General features: G+C 36.0%; 1 protein-coding gene across 1 annotated transcript in view; it reads right to left on the minus strand.

Annotated features, from left to right (window-relative positions):
• Positions 1-3,403: 3,403 nt before the first annotated feature.
• The window catches only part of AGBL1 (AGBL carboxypeptidase 1), a 1,041,995-nt gene continuing 1,017,736 nt past the window's right edge, over positions 3,404-27,662 (minus strand). Inside the window, exon 23 of the mRNA XM_007479385.3 lies at positions 3,404-6,236. Coding sequence (XP_007479447.2) covers positions 5,987-6,236 — 250 coding nt within the window. The 3' untranslated portion in view covers positions 3,404-5,986. The remainder of the gene's footprint in view (positions 6,237-27,662) is intronic.

The following is a 27,662-nucleotide window of genomic DNA, read 5'->3' on the forward strand; positions in this document are numbered from 1 at the left end:
CTTGCTGTTCTACCTTGCTATCCTCCTGGCCACTCTCAACATTACTTTTGAAATTAATAAATCTCTTTTTGTTTTTAAGCTAAGTTTTGGAGTGATTTCATGCTTGCAAAAAGCATCCTTCCCGAACCCCAAAAGGCTATCCTTCCATGCCCATAACAATATCCATATCAAACTATGTGATCAATCATATGTTTTTCTTCTCCATTTCTGTTCCCACAGTTCTTTTTTCTGGATGTGGATAGCACTGGTTCTCCTAAATTACTCTGGATTGTCCTGGGTCACTGCATTTCTGCTAGTAGAAAAGTCTATTACATTTTATTGTGCATTAATCTATCAGTCTCTGTGTATAATGTTCTCCTGGTTCTGCTCCTTTTGCTCTGCATCAATTACTGGAAGTCTTTCCAGTTCACATGGAATTCCTCCTTTTCATTATTTCTTTCAGCACAATATTATTCCATCACCATCAGATACCACAATTTATTGAGCCATTCCCCAATTGATGGACATGTACTCATTTTCCAATTTTTTGCCACCACAAAGAGTGTGTCTATAAATATTTTTGTACAAGTCTTTTTCCTTATTATCTCTTTGGTGGTACAAACCCAACAGTGGTATGGCTGTGTCGGAGGGTAGGCATTCTTTTAAAACCCTTTGCACTTAATTCTAAATTGCTCTCCAGAATGGTCAGATCAATTCACAACTCCGCCAGTAGTTGTATTAGTGTTCCAATTTTGCCACATCCCCTCAAAAATTTATCACTTTTCTTTGCTGCCATATTGGCCAGTCTGCTAGATATAAGGTGGCACCTGGGGTTGCTTTAATTTGCATTTCTCTAATATAGAGGTATTTAGAACACTTTTTCATATGATTATTGATTGTTTTGATTTCATCATGTGAAAACTGCCTATTCATATCCTTTGACCATTTGTCGATTGGAGAAGGGCTTGATTTTTTGTAAATGTGACTTAGTGCCTCATATATTTGGGAAACCAAAAGCATTCATTTTGCATTTTGTAATGTTCTCTACCTCTTGCTTGGTCTTAAATTCCTTCCTTTCTGACAGATCTGAGAGGATACTATTCTATGTTCACCTAATTTATTTGGATTTCACTCTTTAAATTTAAGTTATTTACCCATTTTAAATTTATCTTGGTATAGGGTGCAAGATTTTGATCTGAACCTAATTTTTCCCATACTTTTTTTTTTTCCAATTTTCCCAGCAGTTTTTGTCAAATAGCGAGTTCTTGATGGATATCCTTTCAATCAACAGTTCTTTGCCATCACAGAAAGAACTGCTACAAATATTTTAGAACATATAGGTCCTTTTCCCTTTCACATTAGGAAATAAAACCCAACAGAGGTATTCCTAGATCAAAAGCTCTAGGCTGGGAAGCCAATCTCTGTATTGTTTTGCTGTTCATTATTCTCTAGAAAAATATCTTGGGGGCAGATGCTGGGTGGATCAATGAATTGAAAGTTAGGCCTAGAAATGGAAGGTCCCAGGCTCAAATCTGACCTCAGACACTTACTATCTGTGTGACCCTGGACAAGTCACTTAACCCCCATAGCCTAGCCCTTACCACTCTTCTGCCTTGGAACCAATACCAAGTATTGATTCTAAGACAGAAGGTAAAGGTATGAAAAAAAGAAAAAGAAAGAATCTCTCTCTTTATTTCCTTCAAGTCCTATAGAATAATATTCAAAATGCTTAGTATTTAAGTCCTTGTACTCTATCTGTAGCCCAAATTTCCAAGTTTATGGCAGGCATTATATTCTTGTTTGTATATTACATTACAGCCAAACATCAATGCATTTCTTTATCTTTTTAGTTGTTGCATTCTCCTGGTAGAATAAAAGTACTTTGAGAGTAGGAATTGTTTTGCTTTGTTATTTGTATAATCTCAGCAACTAGTGCAGTGTCATAAATATCTGGGATAATATTGGAGTATTTATTTTTTATCATTCAATAAATATTTAAGGCCCTATTTTATGCCAGATATTATGCTAAGTGCTGAGGAGACAAGTAGAGGAACACACCATACCAGTATATGTTCTCTTTCAAATAATAAAAAAGAGGGTGTCAGTTTTAATTTATTTTCTGATTAAGGCTAAAGGGAAAGACCTACTAGAAACATGTGATTTGGCATAATAAAAGAAAGACTTTACCCTCAAGCTCTGTTGTTCTATTCCCTGGCTCCTTTCTTCTGCTTTAGAGCCTACTTAGTATCTGATGTGGGACAGGATAATATAGGTTGTCTTCTACTTTCTTAAATCTATACCTATTCTCTTTATTATTTTTTTCCATTTCAAGTGTCAAGTCTCTTTCAGAAAGAGATAGAGGGAAAGGGTAGGAGTGATTACAGCACACTCAATTTCAACTATCTTTTATCAGAGTATGTTTTGGATGATTTTAAGTTACCTATAATCATATCTTTTTTTTATTATTTGGCTTTGAAAGTCTCTAATGCAATCCATTTTTATCTCTAAATTTCTCTACTTATTCCTAGTTCTTTTAAGCCACCCTTTTATCAGAAATGAGTGATATGTACATCCAACAAAATTGAAGTAAAAAAAAAATAGGACATCTCTACAAAAGATAGTATGCTTCACAGCTAATCAATTAGCTAGCTCTAAAAAGCTGTTGTTCTGAGGCTCAGATATTGTCCATTTGTCTCTGTAGCAGTGCTGGCAGTCAGATGTGAGAAAGAGTATCAGAGCATGCTGTTGAGCTCTCAGAAGCCTGGGATCACTCTTCTTAGGTCCAGAAGAGACTGCCTTCTGACCCAAATTCAAGTATTTTCCTCTGACATACAGGATAGCATCTTGTCATCAAAGAAATGTACAATAAGGAATAGTGTTCCATGTGACAAGATTGTCCCTTTAGAGTGAACAGGAGACCTTCTGAGCTTTCTAGTTATCAAGTCAGAAAATAGAAACTATATCTGGCAAAATCTACCTCCTCCCCAGAAAGTGATGTTATAATGGTTGCTAGTAATCTATCCTACTTTAATTTAGTAATCTTATTATCTTAAGATCTATTTTGTGATTCCAAAACTTTTTCTCCCCAAAAGCACAACAGTGTCTGCTAGGATGGGTACTTTTTTTAGACATTTATTCTCAATGAAAGGACTGCAGAAAAATTGGGGACAAGTAACATTGCAACAATCATTCAAGGATCATTTAGCTATGCCTTGTGAAAGTGAACTTTTCTGAGGTGGTGATGGTGTTTCTGATGGTACTGACGTAAATTTAATGGTAGTTTGAGAGGAATTTGAAAAGCAACCATGGCTTAAAATACAAGGGAAATTAATAAAACTTTTTTTTTTTTAATGAAAACAATATAAAAAATAAAGGAAACTAGGATTCATAGTCACCTGGAAAATGATAGTCACTTTGAAGTATACAGATTATTTCCTTTATTTGCATTGATTTCTTTCACCATTTCCACAACACAAAAATGATAAAAACCATTCTATTGCCTTTTAGGCCCACAACACACTGGGAATCAACATGGGATCAGTTAGTATAAGAAATTACAATTGCACATGTTCCAGTTAACTATTGAGTGAAATCAACACAAACGTCTCTACAAATTCTGGAATTAGAAACAAGAGGGTTGCTAAATAGGGTTTTCAGGTTCCAGGAGAGTATCATGATTCTAAATTCTAGGACTCAAGACTACAAATTGAGTCTTTGAAAGAAGCAAAGACTGATAGGATGCATAGTTCCCAACTTTCATATGAGCTAAAAAACCTGAATGTGAGGAATAGGGCAAGAAGCCCATAAAGGCAGAACCAAGGCTCCAGCTCATGAGAGTTGGTTGTTAACATTCCAGAGGGAACCCTTACAGTGTAGAGATTAGCAATCACTAGAAACTAGGGCTGTATTCACTGTTTTGTTATTTGTCTAGATTTTTAAAATGCATATTAAACTTAAAAGTGTGCCATGAACACATTTTCTGCCCCATCTCCTAGCGAGTTTATTGTTAAACATTTGCCAGCATGCAACTTCATCTTGGCAACAAGTCATACCCTGCCCTCTGGATTATGGTTCTACATCATAAAATATACTAATTATGAAGGAAGGATTCTTCATCTCATTTAAATACTTGATCAAGAAAAAAGACATCTGAAATAAGAACCTTATATATATATACCCTGGTGGGAATTTGTTCAAAGCTAGTCACCTTTGATTTCTTTTTAAACCACATCTGTATTTCATTTTTATCTAGGGCTCCCTGGCATTCTTTAGTGATTTCATTTAGCTGTGAGGGCCACAAAGCATGCCTTCCAGACCAATTCACCATCGTGGTTTGGCCAGGAAGAAAGCTGTCTGAGTTTACTAGACAGCTGTTTCTGAGGATCTGGAATTGACCTGATTGTGTTGTTATTGAACATAGTGAATTGTTTTCCCACACAGGAAATGGTCTAGTCAGCTAACTAGTGAAGTGTGACCTTGCCATTCAGGAAGTTTGGAGTCTCCAACTCTGTTCCCTCAGAATCTTCTTGCTGCCATCTGCCACTGTTATCCAATGGTTCCCTGTTTCACTGTGCCCTGAAACATTACCTCTAGGTCGATTCTCAACACTACAAAGTTCATTTTACCTCTTTTCTCAAGTAAAGGCTAGCTACTCTCAGTTCCTTTCCTTTGGAGTCCTAAATGACTAGAAACTTATTGGAGAAATTAATTGGGCTCAGGTGTTAAATGAATTATGGTAGTTTGGTTCCATTGCTCATAGACTTTTTTTTTTTGACTTTACTGGGGCTTTCAAGTTCTTAATATAAAAGAGCACATTAAAATTTAAAAAACACATTAAAATTGGGGAAGCTATGTATGGTTATAAGCAAAATGGTCTTTTTGATCTATCAAATCACAGTACATAGCCAGCTGCCATGGCACAATGTGTAAACTTTTATTCTGTATATTTCTAATTGGTCATTGAAGCAGATTCTTTCTCCATGACACTGTATGGCTGAGCAATTAATCAGCCTTAGACTGGATAGCTGAACGATTAATTACTACCACGACTCATTTAACTAGTAACAATGATGGAAGGAAAGAAGCATAACCTGTTCTTCCTAAGTTTTAATGTGTCCCTTAATTATTTCTGGGACCCTGTTAGAGAACAATTTCTGAAGACCTACTATTACCTGCAGTCTCTCTGTGGCATTCCTAATTTTCTGAATAAATTTCTCCAGGAGTTATATAAAGTGGGAAGAATAATTCAATATATTTCTGGTTGATGAATTTTCATACCCATTGACCAAAGGCATTGGTAGGTCTGTTGCAGTGTGGCTCATGATTTGTATAGTGGTTAACAAAAGTAAATTAGCAAAGGAAAAGATGCAGGACACTTGAGAATATATGTAATACTAAATAATCTAATACAAGTCAGTTTGGGAGGTATTCTTCAAACTTTCTTAGAATTATGGCTGAGAAAGCGAGAACCAAAAAAAGAAGTCAACTTTTCAGTTATCCCTCTGCTTCTACTACTTTGGGCCTAGGCTGAAGAAGAATTTAAGGGATTCATGGCCACCCGAAAAATGAAGTTCTAGATTTGAATGAAAAATTCTCTTAGGGTATCTAAGAACCCACTATCACCATAAAAATGATATGATCTAGTCAGTCAATGAATGAAGTGTGAACTCACCTTTCAGGAAATCTGTGATCTCAGAGTTGTCTGATGACTATCTTCAAATATGTGTCTATACATATAAACTTCTGCTAAAATTAAACTGATTTTAAATCTAAACAAAATCTTAAAATATTTAATTCACTGTCAAAATAATTATACCTTTATATTCTGAAAGAGTGGGTGTATTTGATAGTAGATATTTGTGTATTTTTTTTCAATCTATTTGCATGGTAGATCAGGAAATACATGTAGAATTAGAGTGGAACCTAGAAAACACTTTCCATTCAGCATTTGCATTGGCCTATATTTTCCCTTCTGTTAATTCCTCAGTTGACTCTGACTCTCTGACTGTCAAGGGGAAGCTCTGTTTGTCCAGTGTTTGGAGCCACAAATCTCAGGGCTACTCTGTGCCCTGTTATCTATACCATTTTCTTCTTCATCTCCTACAGCTTCTGCCAAGGTCATCTCTTGGATCTGTCTGTCAAGTTCAGAAATGTCTCTTTCTCCTTCTGAAGAAGAGTCTGTGCTATAATCAATCTCTTCCATACAGGGAGGCTCATCATCCAGTTCCAAATCAGTGCTGCTGCCACTGCTGCTCCTTCTACAGTACAGGTTCAACCAAGAATGAATAGATGGTGAAGAGATAGACAAGAACAAAAGAGAGAGACATAGAAAAAGAGAGAGAGAAACAGAGACAGAGAGAGACAAAGAGAAGCAGAAAGAGACAAAGACAGAAAGGCAAAGATGGGGGGGGAGAGAAAGACAGACAGAAAGAGAGAGAGAGAGAGACAGGGGGGGGGGAGACAGAGAGAGAGAGAGAGAGAGAGAGAGAGAGAGAGAGAGAGAGAGAGAGAGAGAGAGAGAGAGAGTCAAAAGAAATGTTTTCTAGTGATTCAAGCATTTGCCTAGATTATAATCCTAGCTGCTCCTAAGGCATCAAATGAATCAAATATAATGTACTTAAATTCTTTGGTATTTACAAGGTCTATACAAAGAATACAAACCTACAAGTTATTCTTGCTGTTGAGTCATTTCATTTGGGTCCAACTCTTTCCCCATTTTAGGTTTTATTGGAATAGATACTGGATTATGATTTGTGTAGCGGTTTGTCATTTACTTTTCCAGCTCATTATATTGATGAAGAACTGAGGAAAACATGGTTAAGTGACTGGCATTGGGTCACACAACTTGTAAGTGTTTGAGGTCATATTTGAACTCAGGAAGAATCACTTTCTGACTTCAGGCCAGTTGCTCTATTTACTGTACCACCTAACTTTCAGTTGTCACTCTAATATAATCCAATATACAGTAAGAATCTACTACGTTTAAAGCTATGTAGTAGACACTAAGGACATAAGAATTATATAGAATATAATACTAAGATTATAGATCCAGAGCTAGATGATAATCCCTCATTCTGCAGATGAGTATAATTAGACCTAGGAAATATAAGAGACTTACCCAAACTCCCACAGTCAATGCTAGATAACAGACATTTATTAAGCATTTTTCTTTGTACAGGCACTATGATAAATTCAGTTGTATGATTGGTTCTAAGGTTCTCTAACTTCCTATTCAGGGCCTTTTTCACTTCACCACACTCAAGAGGCTAATATCCACTAAAGATAGATCATAGGTTTCTGATAAGTTCATTTGAAGGAGCAAATACTAGATATGGGGGTGAGCAGCCAATTCAAAATTCATATGCCTAACATCTTGAACATTAAATTAAAACAATTTTAAATCAAAACAAAATTTTAATAAATTCAAGCAATTCAGTCAAGAAGATGGGCAGTGAGGTGGTACAGTATAGAGAGTGCCAGGTCTGGAGTCATAAAGACTTTTCTTCCTGAGTTCAAATTTGGCCTCAGGCCTTTACTAGCTTTGTGACCCTGGGCAAGTCACTTAACAATGCTTGCCTGAATTTCCTCACCTGTAAAATTATTTGGAGAAGGAAATCAGTCCAGTATCTTTGCCAAGAAAACCCCAAATTAGGTTATGATGAGGTGGTTGGAGTTTATAGACTTCTCAGAATAATGTTTCTAAATAAATAAAATCAAGTTAAAAGGTTATGAAGTAAATAAATCATATCAAAATACAGCTATCACATTTTTAAACATTAGAACCCTCTGCTTAAGCACCCCTACATCCATATCATATTTTTAACAATTAGCTGGGTAATTCATGATATAACTTCCATATAACTGATCAGAAGCTTCTACTTAGTTTTCTTTGAAAATTCCTTAATTAGGCATTCTTGTCATATGTATAGAGAATTTATAAGGCACTATACAAACCAAAATGACTCACCTAAGAAGTGAATTGCTTGGGACTTATTTTTACTCTCTTCATCTTCAAGTATTTGTGTATATATTTATCTCTATATTTATCCTTAAGTAGCATGGATATACAAAGTTATATCCTCAACAACTAAGGATTTGGTATTCGATGTATACTCAAAGGAGAAGTTATGAACTTTAGGGGAAGGGAAATTTTTTCATTTTGTAAAGATGAATTATCAACAAATATCTTGACACAGTGCCAGGTATAGAGTAGGTATTTGGTAAATTCTGAATAGATTAGACAAGAAATGATCTCTACTTATATGGAATTCTATGTACTCTTCTACATAAAGTCATTGTTGAGAAGAATCTGTAGATAAGCTATTAAGAAATGGAAGAAAACTTGGAAATAATCCATTCCAAATTTTCTAACATTTGGAAATTGAAGTGCTGATACTTTAAGTAACATACCTACACCCACAAAAGTCATAGGTAAAAGAGCTTGAATTTGAACCCAGGTACTGGGACTCCAGATTTAGTTGTTTTTGAACTTTACCTTATTGACTGATAAGGGGGTGGGAATAATGGTTAGGAAGCTCTCTTTTTACAAGTTGATAAATTTTTAACAATCACTTTCTTACCATTTGTCATCTATGTTCTTTCACTCCCTCTAACCACTTTTCCCTCCCCGTGAAAGCAGTTAATATGATATAGGTCAGGTTGTATATTTGCTATCATACAACATATATTTTCAAATTCATTATGTTGTGAAAGAAGACATATATATATATATATATATATATATATATCACCTATCATAGTGAAAAAATCATGGGGAAATAAAATGAAGAATGGTATACTTCAAGCTACATTTGGTTAGGAAGCTTTTTACAAAGTGGAGGGACTGGGAGACTGGGAAAAGGGAGCTTCTGCTTAGTTCCTTCTTTATAGTATTCAACTCTTCCATGAAGGAGGGTGAAGTGAAAGATGATGGAGTGGTGGTTAGTGACCCCTGAGGCATGGTCCTGAGGCAGTTATTTGGCAACCTGATAACTATCTTAGAGAGATCTGTTGTCTTTGCAAGTCATGTATCTAGGGCATGATAGAAGATATCCTAAGATTATTAAGCTAGTAAACTTTTGGTGATTCACTTGGTACTGCCAAAAATAAAAACAAAAACAAAAAAATATTGCAATTGATTTGGAAGTCTTAAGCTAGAAACTGAAACCCTTAGGAAAATTGATGGCATTATCACTTTTTCTATCAATGATGAAAGAGAATTGTGGGTAAAGATTACTAAAATATAATTATCTTCCTAGACCACTGTTCATTTCATAAATTAGAAGGAAATTGAATTAAGATTATTTTATCATAATAGAGCAAAATGGAAGAATGTAGAATATCTATGGGGTAGACCCCCCAAAAAAGCTAATAAGAGTAGTATCCAAGTGTATTGCAAAACTAATCAGAAAGTCCTTTCACTGAAAAGAAAGAGGGTAGGAGAAAAATGACTACATATAGCAAAAACTTTACACAATAGAGATTAACTATATTGTAGGAAAAAGAAAAGTTGTAAAGATATACAGAAATTAACAGGAGACAAAGTCCAAAAAAGGAAAAAAAATAAAGCCTCAGATGCCTGATACAGAAATCTATAAAGCATGCATAACTAGAAAAATAAAATATAGTTGCAATTTAAGGAGGCAAATTTGTCTTCTACAGAAATAACATTGCACAAAATTAACAAAATTGTTTTTGTTTTTCTTTCTTTATAGATTTATTTTTTAATTTATTTTTGTTACTTTTTAAGTTCCAAGTTGTTCCCTTCCCTCCCTCTCTACCTCTCACTAGAGAAAGTCACTATTACATACATACATATACATGTACACAAACACATATAAGCATATATGTATGTGTGTATATATTTTGTATATAGACATATATTTGTATGCAAAATGTGTGTATATACAAAATACAGTATAAATACAAATACAAAATATCAGTTCCTTCTCTGTAGGTGGATAGCATCTTGCTCCATGAATCCTTTATAGTTTATCTGAATATACGTATTAATCAGAATAAGTCATTTACACTTTTTTCTTCAAACAATATTACTATTACTATATACAACATTCTCTTGGTTCTGCTCATTTCTCTTCATTATTTTGTGTAATTCTTTCTACTTTTTTTTCTAAAATCAACCTGCTCATCATTTCTTATAACAAAGTAGTATTCCATCACAATCATATACCATAACTTGTTTAGTTATTCCTAATGTGATGGACATCCCCTCAATTAACAGTTCTTTGCTACTACAAAGAGAGCTGCTATAAAAATTTTATAAAGCTTCCTCAGAGGGGAGAGAGAAGCTTTAAGGTAGGAAGATAGAGAAAGGATAGAAGTTTTAGATACCACGAGGGGGATGACGGAGTCAAATTAGAGATATGAGGTGGCAGGAATGAGTCTTTATTAATTACCAATGAGCCACAGCCAAGCTCTGATCAAAGGACCCTTCCGAAGGCTTTTAGCAGTCCAGAGATCCAGATTCAATACCACACAGGTCAGAGAGATGATAGAGAAAGATCAGAGATGGAGCCTGGCCAAGGCCAGGCTCCAGCAAGGACAGGCATCAGTGCGAGCTGGAAGGGAGGAAGAGCAGAAGAGAGAAAGGCAGAGCTGGCTGAGGCATATTTAATCTCTTTGATATGCAAATATACACAGTACATAGGGATGATCATCATTGGTTAATGACAAGGTATAGGTGTGGTTTCTCTTAACCAGGTGAGCACAAAGAAACCTGTGTTCCCGCCTTACCTGGGAGAAGCTGGGGTCAAAGGTCAGAGGCTTTTCCAGCCATGTGCAATACTGAGCATGCTCAAAATTGAGCATGCTCTCTTCTAAGACAATCTGTACATACCAACTGTTTCCCTTGCCCATAGCTAGGGGTGGACTGCTACATCTTAGAACATATATTTTCTTTTCCACTTTCCTTGATCACCTTGGGGAACAGATCAGATAGTGATATTACTAGGTCAATGAGTATACTCAGTTTTATAACTAGTTTTTCTTTAAAATAAGTTCATTCAGTTCACAGTTCTATCAAAAGTATATTAGTATCCCATTTTTCCACATTCCCTCCAACATTTGTCATTTCCCCCTCCTTTCATTTTAGCCAGGCTGATAAGTATGAAATGGAATCAAGAAATTGTTTTAATTGGCATTTTTCTAATCAATAATGATTTAGAGCATATATATCAATACATACAAATGCACGTACATTACATATGTATGTCTGTATGTGAGTATGAGTAGGTGTCCCTTCCACATTGTGATTCCCCCATTCCAGTTCTGATATATAGGAGGTTAAGAAATTAAATGATAATTTTTGGAGATTTTTGTGAAACTCACAGAAGACATGCAAAGGCCAGCAGATGACATAGTTTAGAAACCCAGAAATATATAAAATATATCTATTGTATAATATGAACATATGTAATTAATCTTTATCATAAATATGTGAAATTTCCTTTTCTAAGTTAAAATAAATAAAAAATTAGTTTTCCAAAGGAATGCAAGCAAGATGAAACACAATGGCTAGAAATGTAGAAACATCTTAACGTTGACCTACACATAGCATATGACCAAATACTTAATCCAAATTTGACAATAAGGTGCTATATACACCCCACAAAAGAAAAAAGATAAGGCTTCCTCTTATACAAAGGGGGGGGCAAAAAAAAGTAATAGTTTTTTTTTTTCAGATAGAGGGTTTTATACCCTTACTCCCATGATTTGGAAGGAACACACACACATACACACACACACATACACACACACACACACATACATACATACATTTTTTAATTCTTCTTTTAAAATTTCCCTATATATGTCATTTGACCATTTCTCAATTGGGAAATGACTCAACTTCTTGAAAATTTGACAAAGCTTTCTATATATTAGAGACAAGACCTTATCTGAAAAGTTCTCTATAAATTTGCCTAATTTTCTGTTTTCTTTGTAATCTTATGTTTATTTATTTGTATGAAGCCTTTTTAATTTAATATACTAAAGATTAGCCATTTTATATCTCACTATGCATGCTATCTCTTGTTTATTCGCAAATGTGATAGATAACACTATAATCCTCTAATTTACTTATATATCCCTTTATATCTAGGTCATATATGCATTTTGACCTCATCTTGGCAAATGGTCTAAGGTGTTCTAATACCTAGTTTATTGTAGACTGCTTTCTAGTTTTCCCAAATAGTAAAATTCTTATCCCAAATGTTTAAATACTACATTTTTCAACCACAAAGTTACAATAATCATTCACTTCTTTCCTTTTTTTAATTAGACTGACTAGTACTTTGTCTATTTTGTTTGTTTTTTCAAAGTACCAGCTTCTAGTCTTATTTATTAAATCAATAGTTCTTTGACTTTTGATTTTATTAATTTATACTTCGAGTTTTAGGATCTCTAATTTAGTCTTCATCTGAGGATTTTTAATTTGTTCGCTTTCTAGTTTTTTAAATTTGCATGCCCAATTCATTGACCTCTGCCCTTCTTAATTTGTTTATATATGAACTCAAGGATATAAATTTCCCCCTGAGTACTGCTTTGGCTGCATCCCATAGGTTTTGAAAGGATGTCTCACCATTGTCATTTTCCTCAATGAAGTTATTAATTGTTTCTATGATTTGTTCTTTAACTCACTGGTTTTGGAGAATCATATTATTTAATTTCCAATTAATTTTCAATTTACCTCTCCATGTTCCCTTACTAATTATTATTTTCATTGCATTGTGATCTGAGAAAGTTGCATTTATTATTTCTTCTCTTTGTACTTGTCTGCAATGTTTTTATACCCTAATACATGGTCAATTTTTGTGAATATACCATGTGCTGCAGAAAAGAAGGTATATTCCTTTTTGTCCCTATTTATTTTTCTCCACATGTCTACTAACTCTAATTTTTCTAAGATTTCATTCACTTCTCTTACCTCTTTCTTATTTATTTTTTGGTTTGATTTATCTAGTTCGGATAGGGGAAGGTTCAGATCTCCCACTAGTATAGTTTTTATATCTATTTCATCCTTGAGCTCCTCTAGTTTCTCCTTTAAAAATTTGGATGCTCTGCCATTTGGTGCATATATATTGAGTACAGATATTTCCTCATTGTCTATACTGCCTTTTATCAGGATGTAATTACCTTCCCTATCTCTTTTAACTAGATTTGTTTTTACTTTGGCTTTGACGGATATCATGATTGCGACTCCTGCCTTCTTTTTGTCAGTTGATGCCTAATAGATTTGGCTCCACCCTCTTACTTTCATCCTATGTGTGTCTACCTTTCTCATATGTGTTTCTTGTAGACAGCATATGGTAAGGTTTTGGACTCTAATCCACTCTGTTATTCGCTTGCGTTTTATGGGTGAGTTCATTCCATTCACATTCAGAGTTATGATTACTAGCTGTGTGTTTCCCAGCATTTTAATTTCTGCTCCTTTTCATGCCTTTTCTTCTTTCTCTATTTCCTTCTACACCAATGTTTGCTTTTGAACAGACCCCCTTATTCCCACCCTTATTTTATTTCCCTTTCTACCCCCCTCCCTATTTCCCTATTTATCCCCCTCTTATTTTCCTTATAGTCTTTCTAAAATTAACCCCCCACTCCCTCCCTCTCTTGTACTGCTTCCCTCCCCACCAGACAGTTTGTTGCCCTTCTACTCCCCTATAGGGTGCAAATCTATTCTCTGCCCCCAATGAAGTGGATTGTTTTCCCCTCTTTGAGTCACTTTCAAATCACGTAAAAGTTGAGTATTTCCTGTCTCTGACCTCTTTACCTTTCCAGTGTATTGATGTTCTCCCCCTTCCCATCATGAGCTTCTTTATGACATATAAATTTACCCCCATTTGTTTCTTTTCCCATTTCTTTTAATATTCACCTATTTTAAGCTCTAGTTATATATATATATGCATACTTATGCATATGTATTTTTGCATGCATATATCTATATACCTATTTATGTCTTGTCCTTTCATCCTATACAGTTTGTTTCTGTTCCCTCTAAGTATACTTCCTTTTGCTGCCCAGGTAATAACAACAGTTTTTAAGAGTTACCAATGACTTCTTTTCTTATAGGGATACATATCATTTTAACTTATTGAGTCTCTTAAATTTTTTTTTTGTTTTTCTTTTTTCCCCTCTTTTTTTTAAAATTACCTTTTGATGATTCTCTTGCTTGGACATCAAATTTTCTGTTCAGGTCTGGTCTTTTCTTTACGAATTCTTGAAATTCTTCTATTTTGTTTAATGACCATACTTTCCCCTGTAAGAATATAGTCAGTTTTGCTGGGTAGTTGATTCTTGGTTGTAGACCTAGTTCCCTTGCTTTCCGTAATATCGTATTCCATGCCTTTCTTTTTTTCAGTGTGGATGCAGCCAGATCCTGAGTTATCCTCACTGTGGTTCCTTGGTATCTGAATGACTTCTTCTTGGCAGCTTGTAATATCTTTTCTTTGGTCTGATAGTCCTTGAATTTGGCTATAACATTCCTGGGTGTTGTCAGTTGGGGATTAGGTACAGGAGGTGACGTGTGGATTCTATCAGTCTCCACTTTTCCCTCTTGTTCAAGGATTTCAGGGCAGTTTTCTTTAATAATTTCCTGCAATATAATGTTCAGGCTTTTTCTTTTGTCATGGTCTTCTGGTAGGCCAATAATTCTTAAATTGTCTCTCCTTGAACGATTTTCTAAATCCTCTGTTTTGTGGATGAGATGCTTCATATTTTCCTCAATTGTTTCATTCTTTTGGTTTTGTTTTATAGAGTCCTGCTGCCTTGTGAAGTCGCTTGATTCTAATTGTTGTATTCTGGTTCTTAAAGACTGGATTTCATCCTTAGTTTTTTGGTCAGCCTTTTCCTTTTGGTCGGATTTTCTTTGGATGTCATCTTTCATCTCCTTTGCCTCATTTTCCAGCTGGTTGATTTTGGCTTTCAAGACACTATTTTCTGTCTAGATGACACATCTTAGTTTTTAAGTTCTTTTCCCATTTGTCTTCAATCTCTCTTAATTGTGTTTTGAATTGCATTTTGAGTTCTTCCAAAGCCTGTATCCAATTCACTGGGATTTCTGATTTTTCCTTTGTTGTTCCCTCCCCCTCTGTTTCATTCGCTCTTTGCTCATTACCTGTGCAGAAGCTGTCTATTGTAATTTCCTTCTTCTTTTTCTGTTGTTTGCTCGAGTTTACCCCTTCTTTGCTCCCCGTATTTGGCTGTGCTCTTGCTCCTCTCATTTTGTTTTGGTTTTGGGGCTGTCAGTCTCCCCTCTTGGAGCTTTGTCAGATCTCTTGGTACAGTCTTTAGGGGAGGAATGTTAGCTTCCCTGTCCTCTGGAGGCTTTTGCTTGGATTGAATTCAAGTGGGTTGGGCTGTATGTAGTATGAAACTGAGGCTCTGAAAACACCTGGAAGGCTGGGCCACCCAGGCTCTCTCCAGTTCTCTCTAGCTGTTTCTCCACTGTCCACAAGTGCCTTTGCCTGCCTCCCTAAACTCTGAGGAGTTCTGATTGAATTGGCTGGATTGATCTGGTTATGCCCCGAGGCAAAAGTGAGGCTGGAGCCCGATGGAGGGACCTAGCCGCGGCCCCTCTCTCCCTGGCTTCCTCCCTGCTGTCCAAGCTGTCCAAGCCTGGTGCCCCACTGCTCACAAGGTAGACCCTCCAAGCCAGCACCTTTGGCCACTCAAAGGTTCCTGCTGCCATGGCTGCGGGCTCAGCACTCTGGGTTGTGGGGGAGGGGTCCTGGGATCTACCCTCTGCCTTCCCCTTAGCCCTGAGTATTCTCGGATTACGGCTTTTGTGGGGCATACCTTTTGATTTGAGTCCAGAAGGAGGGTTCCCCACTTCTGTCCTGTTGTTCAGGTAAGCTTTTGGTGCCCTAGGAGAATTCAGTCTGTATCGGTAAGGAAGGGTCTTCCACGAGGTCTGAACTTTTGCTGCTTGCTAAACCTCCATCTTGACTCCGCCTCCCCAGGTAGTCTGTTTTTTAAGGGATACCTCCGTGTATTGGAAATTGAATTTGAAAGATAATAGGTAAACAATTTCCATAAAAAGAAAAGAAAAAGAAAATGTAAGTGGCAAAGTGTGTTCAGAGAGCCAGACCTGGAGTCAGGAACACTTACCATCCTAAGTTCAAATTTTACTTTAGAAACTTAATAGATTGTGACCATGGGCAAGTTACTTTACTTTGTGTTAATTTCCCCATCTGGAAAATAAGTTGGAGAAGGAAATTCAAGCTACACTCAGGTATCTTAGCCAAGAAAAAACTCAAATGGGATCATAAAGTTTTGGGCATGAGTAAAGCAACTGAATTACCACAACAAAGAGAAAAAGAATGAATTGTCTAAAGAATTCAATGAAAAGGAAAATGATCATCAAAAACTTCAGATTTTTAAAAGATATCTGTAGAATATGGAAGGTAGAGCATATAATAGAAGGCTGGTATGTGCCATAGTCAGAAGAGTATCCAGACTACTAAAAATAAACAGAGACTGAATAGAAAGGCTAAAAGCAAGAAAAGTTTCTGTTTAGTTTTAGTTATTAAGGAAAAGAATAGGAAAGGAAGGGTAGGATGGGAGAGATGGCAGAATAATAATAAATCATCCAGAAAAGACAGAGCTGTTCAATTAATTTTGTTTCTTTTTCTTTTCTTTGCAAAGATTGGAAATGTATTGGAAATGGGAAAAAAAGAATGGCTTGTACAGAACTGATATCTAAGATAAGGAATGATATAGTAGGAGCAAATCTACTTCACCACAGAAATTTCAAGCTATCAGGTCTAGATCTATTACAACCTAGAGTCCAGAAAATGTATTGTCCAATGACCCTATTTAATTATTTGGTTTCATTCTCACTGGACTTTGAAAGATCATGGTCAATGGGAAAAAAAACTGTGTAGATGTTTGTATATGTTTTTCAAAAACTTGGAAGGAAATTTAGAATATAAATTTTAGGCTAGTGATCATGACTTGTACTACAAACAAATTTCTAGAGTAATAATATTAATCACATGAGAATAGAGTTTTGAGTTTATTGGAATAGGGAATCTACAGTCTTAGTCCTAGAGCATTTCAATGGGAAGCTAAACGATTTTTTTAAATGACTTTTTCAGGGTTATAAAGCCAGTTTGTGTTAGATGCCAGATTTGAACATTAATCTTGTTGGTGAGCTTTCTATTTAAGATGCTACACTACCTCTCTTGTGGTCAAGACAACTGTAGTGTTTGATGGATTCAGAAATGAATGACTTTGGGCAGCTAGGTGAGTCAGTGGATTGAGAGCCAGGTCTGCAAATGGGAGGCCCTAGCTTCTAATATGACCTCAGACATTTCCTAATTGTGTGACCCTAGACAAGTCACTTAATTCCTAATGCCCAACACTTATTGCTTTTCTGCCTTGAAACCAATATATGGTATTGATTCTAAGATGAAAGGTAGGGGTTTAAAAAAAAGAAATTATTGACTGTCTGGACTAGAAAAGTATTCATTAACAGTTCAATATCAACTTAGAAAAGGGTCTCTAACAGAATCCCCAGAATCTCTTTTTGACTTTCAATATTTAACATTGTTATCAGTAGGGCTCTGCAGGATTGCTATCTTCAGGTGGTAGTTATTATTATTATTCAAGTGCATGAAGAGCTTTCCCTTTAAACATAAGCAACTATTATCTTACTTGCCAGAGGGCAAAACAAGAAGGTAAGGGTGGGATATGTGATTAAGTACAGGTAACTTTGATGACTGGAGAAATCTTCCTAATAGTGAATTCATTCAAAAATTGTATAATCTGCCTTAAGAACAAGAAAACCTTCCTTCAATGGAAGTTTTCAAACAACAATTGGATGACTACCATTTATTTGACATATCTTGTCCAAGTAAGCAGTGCTTAACCTAGATTGGTCCTGAGTTCCTTTCCTATATAGAGATTCAGTATTTCTTTGGGCTTTCAGGGACTTAGCAGGTGAGATGTAGGAGAGTGTTTTTCAAGATGGAAGTTCACAGCTGGAGACTTTTACAATCAGGTTGCTCTATATCTCTCATTTTAATGAAGCATCTTTTTTTTTTCCTAAAGACTTACTAATCATTATCTATTTATGTTGTTACCAATTAAGATCAGTAGTGTGCTAGGGGTTTTCCTCATGATTTATAGAATGCCAGCACTTCATAAATCAGGCAGTGCTATTTATCCACCTGCTTATTCCTAAACTCTGAAAATGGGTAATCAGCAGCATGGTTACATGTCAGTATTAAATATAAATCAAAATATCGCTTATTAGTTTTCCTCTTGCTGAAATTATGTTCTTGCTTGCCTATTTAGGGCCACAGGTTTTCAGAATTACAACTAGTAGCACTTTCTCTTAAAGGCTTAATAAGCTACAGTCTCAAGCCACTTGTAAAAGAGGATACATGGGTTCTGTTTTCTTGTCCCAAAGAAAGATCCCCATCTCTGGGGTACATTTATTATTTTTTTTAAATAGAGATCTAGAATATAGAATTATTTTCATGAATACTAGGTACCCATTAAAGTCATAACATCAAATAAAGTCAATGTGCTATTTTATAAGTAAGTAAAATAAATGAGTATTTGAATGTCCTGTTTATATATGTATATGCAAAATGAACCCACTATTTGACAAAAACTGTTTGGAAAATTTGAAAACAGTATGGGAAAAATTAGACTTAGATCAACATCTCACACTCTATATGAAGCTAACTTCAAAATGGGTTAATGATTTAAATATAAAGAGGGAAATTATAAGTATCCCTTGACCATTTCTCAATTGGGGAATGGTTTGATTTCTTGTAAATTTGACTTAGTTTCTTATATATCAGAAATTAGAACTTTGTTAGAGAATTTTGTTATAAAATTTTCCCAGTTTGTTACTTCCCTTCTAATTTTGGTTGCATTGGTTTTGTTTATATAAAACCTTTTTAATTTAAGAATTTATTAATTTTACATCATGTAATATTCTCTATCTCTTCCTTGGTCTTAAATTCTTTCCATAGATAAGCATTCTATGCTTCCCTAATCTACTCATAATTTCTTGTCCCAAAAGCTGGGATCTTTGGGTTTCTCAAACATTAGTTTGCTGAGGTTATTTACCCAAGTCTATTCTATTGATCCACCCTTCTATCTCTTAGTTAGTACCATATTGTTATGATGATCACTGCTTTACAGTACATTTTCCCCATTTTAAAAGGCCTCCTTCTTACAACCACTTTTATATGAGAAATTTTACCTTTCCCTTCCCCCCTTTTTACAGTGCAAACTATTTCTAACCCCTTTCTTCCTTTTTTTTTCTTTTTTTTGGTGGGGGGGTATCGTTCCATCACAACCAACTGATACTCAAGTCCCCTGTCTATGTACATTCCTTTTGTTTGCCCTAATAATTATAAAATTCTTAGCCTTTATATTTATCATTTTCCCATATAAGTATAAAAGTTTATTGAGACTCTCATGATTACTCTTTCATGTTTATCCTTTTATAAGTCTCTTGAGTCTTGTGTTTGAATGCCAAAATTTTTATTCATTTCTGGTCTTTTCATCAAGAATGCTTGAAAGTCTTCTATTTCATTAAATATACCTTTTTTCACCTTAATGACATTTTTAAACCTTTACTTTCCATTTCAGTACTCTATGTTGGTTGTAATGCAAAAGAATGGTAAGTGCTGGATAATGAGGATTAAGTGACTTGCCCAGGTTCACACAGCTAAAACATATCTGATGCTAGATTTGAACTCAGGACATCCTGTTTCTAGAACTGGCTCTCACTTGACTGAGCAAGCTAGCTGCTCCCCCACACACATTAAGGATAATACTCAGTTTTTCTGGGTACATTATTCTCATTTGTAATCCTAGCTTCTTTTCTTTCCAGCATATCACATTTTGAGCCTTCAACCCCTTTAAAATACAAACTGCTAAATATTTTTTATCCTAATTATAGACCCATAAAACTTGAACTGTTTATTTATGGTTGTTTGAAGCATCTTCTCTTTTACTAGGGAGCTCTGGAAATTGTTTGGAATATTCCTGGGAATTTTTATTTTGTGTGTTCTTTCAGAAGGTGATCAATGGATTCTTTTGATTTGTATTTTACCTTCTCAATCTAGGATATTGGGACTATTTTCCTTGACAATTTATTGAAATATGAACAATAGGGTCTTATTTTGATCATGGCTTTCAGGTACTCCAATAATCCTTATATTTTCATTAGATTTATTTTACAAGTCAGTTGTTTTTTTCAATGAGATATTTCTCATTTTCTTCTGTATTTTTTCATTCTTTTGATTAATTGTTTCTTGACATCTCTGTAGTCATTAGCCTCAAATTCTGTTTTATAAAGAGTTCTTTTCTCCTTTGTATTTTTGTATCAACTTTATTTGCCTATTTTTCTTTTTGGTGGTTCTTTTGTTCAGGGAATTTTTATGCCTCATTTATCATTATGCCAATTCTATTCTTAAATAATTTTTGCAGTATTTTTGTGCTTCTTTGTAGGTAGTTGTTAATTCTCTTTTCATAGTTTTCTTTTATCAATCTCATTTTTAATCCTAATTTTCCCTCTACAACTTTTATGTCTTTCTTTAACTCTTCTGGGAATTCTTATTAAGCTTTCATCCACTTAGCATATTTCTTTCAGGCTTTACTTGCAAATGTTATATTTTTGTCTTCTTCTGATTTTATGTGTTGGCCTTTCCTGCCACTGTCATAGCTTTTATAGTCAAGTTCTTGTTATTGTTGTTTGCTCACTTTTCAAGTCTATTTCTTGATTTAGAATTTTATTGGACTCTGCTCCCTTAGGTGTGAAAAGGCATTGTCACAGGTGTCAGGCTGTTTTGTGCTTCTGTTTTCAGAGTGAATTCTAGAGCTCTATAAGTGTTTGGGGAGTCCAAACTGGTATGGGAATCCTCATACAAGTTATGGTCACTGATATCCTGGTGTGGTCTCTGGTCTTACTAAGGCAGGGTCCCTTGTCTCCTGTAGAAACAAATCCTAGCATTCTCTTTCTCTTGGAGTTGAGACCAGGGCCCTTACTTAATTGTGACCAAACTCCAGTGCTCCTTGCCACCTTGGAAGTGTGACCCATAATTTCATATGGGTAATAGAGTCATTAATCAGGACCAGATATATCCAGTGCCAATAAAAGTTCCCCAATAAACTCTTTATAGCAAGTTGACTGATCCTATTAACTATTTCTTGTCTAAGAGCTCCCAGAACTGCTATCACTATTGCGGCAGCTATTGCTTTCACCCTGTGTGGGACCTCTGACAGGCTTCCATTCTTGAATCAGAAACCTTTCCTACTAATTTCCTAAGTTTTCTTAGGTCAGAAAAGTGGCTCATGTTGACTTTTGCTGGTTTCATCAGTTGAAAATGTGATTTGAGACATTATTTTAAAGTTGTTTGGAGGAAGGTAATGAGAGAATTCAGCTATGTTGCCTCTAATCTGATAACTTGACTTGGCCTTCTCAATAAATTATTTTTTAAAAAATCATTCTTACTTTTGGTCAAGATGGCAGCTTAGAGAAAGCTAAAGTTCGGAGCTCCAGAAACCCTTCCTTACCAATCTCAAACGGAATGCTCCTAGGACATTGAAATTCAAAACAAAAAGCAGAATAGACCCCGGAAACACTCCTCCTGGACCTGGATCAAAAGGTAAGGCCCTCCAAGAGTCGGAACCTGAGATCACTCGGATCTAAGGGGAAGGCAAAGGGAAGGTCCCAGGACCCATCCCCCCCCAACCCAGAGTGCTGAGTCCGAGGCAGCAGCAGGAACCTCAGGGCAGGCAGGGGGTCCTTGGGAGCTGGCTGTTCTGAGGGCCTCCCCCTGAAAATGACCTGAGCCAGTTGAGGGGGCACCCAGACTGCAGGGAGGCAGAGAGAGATGGGGGGTGGAAGGGGATAGAGGGGGAACCTGTAGCCCCCTGACCAGAACCTTCCATCTGGGTCTCACTGAAGATTGCTGCCTGAGGGCATACTCAGTCTGAGGTTAATCCTATCACCAGCCCTCAGAGCTCCAGGAAGCCACAGCACCTCCCCCCTCAGAGTGCAGGTCATCTGAAATAACAGTAACCCTCAGGGCTGGCAAAAGGGCCTCGGAGCTGAAGGCCAAATCCTGAAAACAACCTGACCCAGTCGAGGGGGCACCCAGACAACAGGGAAACAGAGAGAGACAGGAGGAGACTGTAGCCCCCTGACCAGATCCTTCTATCTGAATCTCACTGAAGGTCCTTGCCTGAGGGCATACTCAGTCTGAGGTTAATCCTATCATCAGCCCTCAGAGCTCCAGGAAGCCATGGCCCCTCCCCCCTCAGTGCTGAGGCACAGAAACAAGGGCCAAGCCATAGAAAGGACAATCTCTCTAGGGCTAAAACCTCTGAACTCATGACAGAGATAAGAAAAGCTAATCTTCCCCACTCAGATAGAGATGGCAAACTCCACAGAAGCACAAAAAACCCAAAATTCCCAAAAAAAAACAAGAAGAAGGGGACAACTTTGGACACATTTTATGGAGCAAAAATACAAAATACAGAGGAGATAGAAGAGGACACACAGGCAAATGCTCTAAAACCTTCCAAAGGAAAAGGAAACTCTCTACAAACCCAAGAAGAATATGATTCAGAAATTATCAAAAAGATGGAAGCCTTCTGGGAGGAAAAATGGGAAATAATGCAAAAGAAATTCACGCATCTACAAAACCAGTTTGACCAAACTGAAAAGGAAAACCAGGCTTTAAAGCAAGAACTAATAAAGCAAAGCCAAAAGACCAAGAAATTAGAAGAGAACATAAAATATCTCACTGACAAGGTGAGAGATTTGGAAAATAGAGGGAGAAGAGATAATTTAAGAATAATTGGACTTCCAGAAAAGTCAGAAATAAACAGCAAATTTGACATCATAATACAAGATATAATCAAAGAAAATTGCCCAGAGATCCTAGAACAAGAGGGCAATACAGGCATTGAAAAAGTTCACAGAACACCCTCTACACTAAATCCCCAAAAGACAACTCCCAGGAATGTAATTGCCAAATTCCAAAGCTCTCAAACAAAAGAAAAAATCCTACAAGAAGCCAGAAAAAGACAATTTAGATATAAAGGAATGCCAATCAGTGTCCCACAAGACCTTGCAATTTCTACTCTGAATGATCGTAAGGCATGGAACATGATCTTCAGAAAGGCAAGAGAGCTGGGTCTTCAACCAAGAATCAGCTACCCAGCAAAACTGACTCTACTTCCAAGGGAAAGTTTGGGCTTTCAACAAAATAGAAGATTTCCAAGTTTTTACAAAGAAAAGAGCAGAGCTCTGTAGAAAGTTCAACACCGAAAAACAAAGAGCATGGAATACCTGAAAAGGTAAATATGAAGGAAAGAGAAAAGGAGAAAAATGTTATCTTCTTCTTTTAATCAAACTCTCTTCTATAAGGACTACATTTATATCAATCTATGTATACTAACATGTGAGGAAAATGTAATGTGTAAATAAGGGGAAAAGAAAGACCAAATAGAATAATCTTTCTCAAACAAAGATTCACATGGGAAGGGGAGGGGAAGGAAACTCCTATAAGAACAAGAGGAAGAGAGTTTTTACTTAAACCTTACTCTCAGGGAAATCAACTCTGAGAAGGAATAACATTCAGATCCATTGGGATCTTGAATTCTATCTTACCCAACAAGGGCAGGGAGAAGGGAAAACCAAGGGAGGTAGGGGGGGAGGGGAAACAAAAGGGGAGGGAAAGAGAGAGGGGAGGGGAAGGGAACAAAAAGGGAGGGACTAAAAAAGGAAACATATCAAGGGGGAGGGACAAGGGTGACTGATTTAAAATAAATCACTGGACTAAAAGGTAGAGCTAAAGAAGAAAAGGTAAGAATTAGGGAAGGATATCATAATGCCAGGGAATCCACAAATGACAGTCATAACTTTGAATGTGAATGGGACAAACTCACCCAAAAAATGTAGACAAATAGCAGAATGGATTAGAATCCAAAACCCTACCATATATTGTCTTCAAGAAACACACATGAGGTGGGTTGATACCCACAAGGTCAGAATTAAAGGATGGAGTAAGACCTTCTGGGCCTCAACTGACAGAAAGAAGGCAGGAGTGGTAATCATGATATCTGATAAAGCCAAAGCAAAAATAGACCTGATCAAAAGGGATAGGGAAGGTAATTATATTTTGTTAAAAGGGACTTTAGATAATGAGGAAATATCATTAATCAACATGTATGCACCAAATAACATAGCACCCAAATTTCTAATGGAGAAACTAGGAGAATTGAAGGAAGAAATAGACAGTAAAACCATATTAGTGGGAGACTTAAACCAACCATTATCAAATTTAGATAAATCAAATTAAAAAATAAATAAGAAAGAGGTAAAAGAAGTGAATGAAATCTTAGAAAAATTAGAATTAATAGACTTATGGAGAAAAATAAATAGGGATAAAAAGGAATACACCTTCTTCTCAGTACCACATGGCACATTCACAAAGATTGACCATACATTAGGTCTCAGAAATATGGCACACAAATGCAGAAAAGCAGAAATAATAAATGCAGCCTTTTAAAATCACAAGGCAATAAAAATAATGTTCAGAAATGGTACATGGAAAACCAAATCAAAAACTAATTGGAAATTAAACAATATGATACTCCAAAATCATTTAGTTAGAGAAGAAATCAGAGAAACAATTAACAATTTCATCGAGGAAAATGACAATGGCGAGACATTCTTTCAAACCTTTTGGGATGTAGCCAAAGTGGTAATCAGGTAAATTCATATCCCTGAGTGCATATATCAACACACTAGGGAGAGCAGAGATCAATCAATTGGAAATGCAAATAAAAAATCTCAAAAAAGATCAAATTAAAAACCCCCAGCAGAAAACCAAGATAGAAATCCTAAAAATTAAGGGACAAATTAATAAAATAGAAAGTGATAGAACTATTGATTTAATAAATAAGACAAGAAGCTGGTAATTTGAAAAAACAAACAAAATAGACAAAGTACTGGTCAATCTAATTTAAAAAAAGGAAGGAAGGAAATCAAATTAACAGCATCAAAGATGAAAAGGGGGACATCACCTACAATGACGAGGAAATTAAGGCAATCATTAAAAATTACTTTTCCCAATTATATGGCAATAAATACACCAATTTATGTGATATGGATGAATATATACAAAAATACAAACTGTTTAGAATAACAGAAGAAGAAATAGAATTCTTAAATAATCCCATATCAGAAAATGAAATCCAACAAGCCATCAAAGAGCTTCCTAAGAAAAAATCCCCAGGGCCTGATGGATTCACCAGTGAATTCTATCAAACATTCAGAGAACAGTTAATCCCTATACTATACAAACTATTTGACATAATAAGCAAAGAGGGAGTTCTACCAAACTCCTTTTATGACACAAACATGGTACTGATTCTAAAACCAGGCAGGTCAAAAACAGAGAAAGTAAACTATAGACCAATATCCCTAATGAATATAGATGCAAAAATCTTAACTAGGATACTAGCAAAAAGACTCCAGCAAGTAATCAGAAGGGTCATCCACCATGATTAAGTAGGATTTATACCAGGTATGCAGGGCTGGTTCAATATTAGGAAAACCATCCACATAATTGACCACATCAACAAGTAAACCAACAAGAACTGTGGGGTTTTCCTTAATGGACTTCCCTGACCAGCAGGGTCCCACAAGGGAAGGGGCTCACCTTTGTGATGGACCTCAAGGAGAGGTAGGAACCGAGAACCAGGGTGGAAATGAAAGACACGGACAAGTCAATGGTTGGATAGGGCAGGCAAACCCTATGATACTCCCTTTGATAGGAGAGTATGATTACAAAGGAACACGAGGTGGATGAGGAGATTAAGGTAGTAAATGCAGGCTGAGATGGTTACAGCCTCGGGGAAGGAGAAGGTTAAGAGGAGAGAGAGACAGTCATTGAGGAGCCCAGTGGAGCTCCATGAAAGGGAAAGGCCAAGAGCCAAGAGGAAGTTCATGGGATTGCCTCTGAATTTATTCCTGTCCTGCCTGGACGGTACTCCCAAGGACGTAGTACCCACATCACAAAGAATAGAAAATTAAGATTGGGTGGCAAGGTAGAGGGAACACCTTTGGGCGTGTAGATTGAAAACCGTGCTTTCCCAGGGGAATTGAGTCCGAGCATGTTAATGAGTTTGTCTTAGCCAAGGGCCGCATGGCCAGTTCAAGGTTAGATTCACAAGCCTCATTGGTATAACCTTATGCTTGAAGACACAGTCGCCATACAGTCATTTATATTTCATAGATGTGAATATGCTTGGGATGCTATAAGAACCACATGATTATCTCAATAGAGGAAGAAAAAGCCTTTGATAAAATACAACACCCATTCCTATTAAAAACACTAGAAAGCATAGGAATAGAAGGGTCATTCCTAAAAATAATAAACAGTATATATCTAAAAACAGCAGCTAATATCATCTGCAATGGGGATAAACTAGATGCATTCCCAATAAGATCAGGAGTGAAACAAGGATGCCCATTATCACTTCTACTATTTGACATTGTACTAGAAACACTAGCAGTAGCAATTAGAGAAGAAAAAGAAATTGAAGGCATCAAAATAGGCAAGGAGGAGACCAAGTTATCACTCTTTGCAGATGACATGATGGTCTACTTAAAGAATCCTAGAGATTCAACCAAAAAGCTAATTGAAATAATCAACAACTTTAGCAAAATTGCAGGATAAAAAATAAACCTGCATAAGTCATCTGCATTTCTATATATCTCCAACATAGCTTAGCAGCAAAAACTAGAAAGAGAAATCCCATTCAAAATCACCTTAGACAAAATAAAATACCTAGGAATCTATCTCCCGAGAAAATCACAGGAACTATATGAACACAACTACAAAACACTCTCCACACAGCAAAAACTAGACTTGAGCAATTGGAAAAACATTAACTGCTCATGGATAGGATGAGCCAATATAATAAAAATGACCATCCTACCCAAACTTATTTATCTATTTAGTGCCATACCCATTGAACTCCCAAAATATTTTTTACTGATTTAGAAAAAAACATAAATAAATCCATCTGGAATAAGAAAAGATCAAGGATATCCAGGGAAATAATGAAAAAAAAACACATATGATGGGGGCCTTGCAGTCCCAGACCTTAAACTATATTACAAAGCAGCAGTCATCAAAGCAATTTGGTACTGGCTAAGAGACAGAAAGGAAGATCAGTGGAAAAGACTGGGGGAAAGCGACCTCAGCAAGAGAGTATACGATAAACCCAATTTACCAGCTTTTGGGACAAAAATCCACTATTCGATAAAAACTACTGGGAAAACTGGAAGACAGTGTGGGAGAGATTAGGTTTGGATCAACACCTCATACAATTCACCAAGATAAATTCAAAATGGGTGAATGACTTAAACATAAAGAAGGAAACCATAAGTAAATTGGGTAAACACAGAATAGTATACATGTCAGACCTTTGGGAGGGCAAAGACTTTAAAACCAAGCAAGACATAGAAAAGAATCACAAAATGTAAAATAAATAATTTTGACTACATCAAATTAAAACGCTTTATTACAAACAAAATCCATGTAACTAAATCAGAAATGAAACAACAAATTGAGAAAAAATCTTCATAGAAATCTCTGACAAATGTTTAATTACTCAAATTT

The sequence above is a fragment of the Monodelphis domestica genome, chromosome 1 (genome assembly GCF_027887165.1).
Source record: "Monodelphis domestica isolate mMonDom1 chromosome 1, mMonDom1.pri, whole genome shotgun sequence".
In the NCBI taxonomy this organism is placed as follows: Eukaryota; Metazoa; Chordata; class Mammalia; order Didelphimorphia; family Didelphidae; genus Monodelphis; species Monodelphis domestica.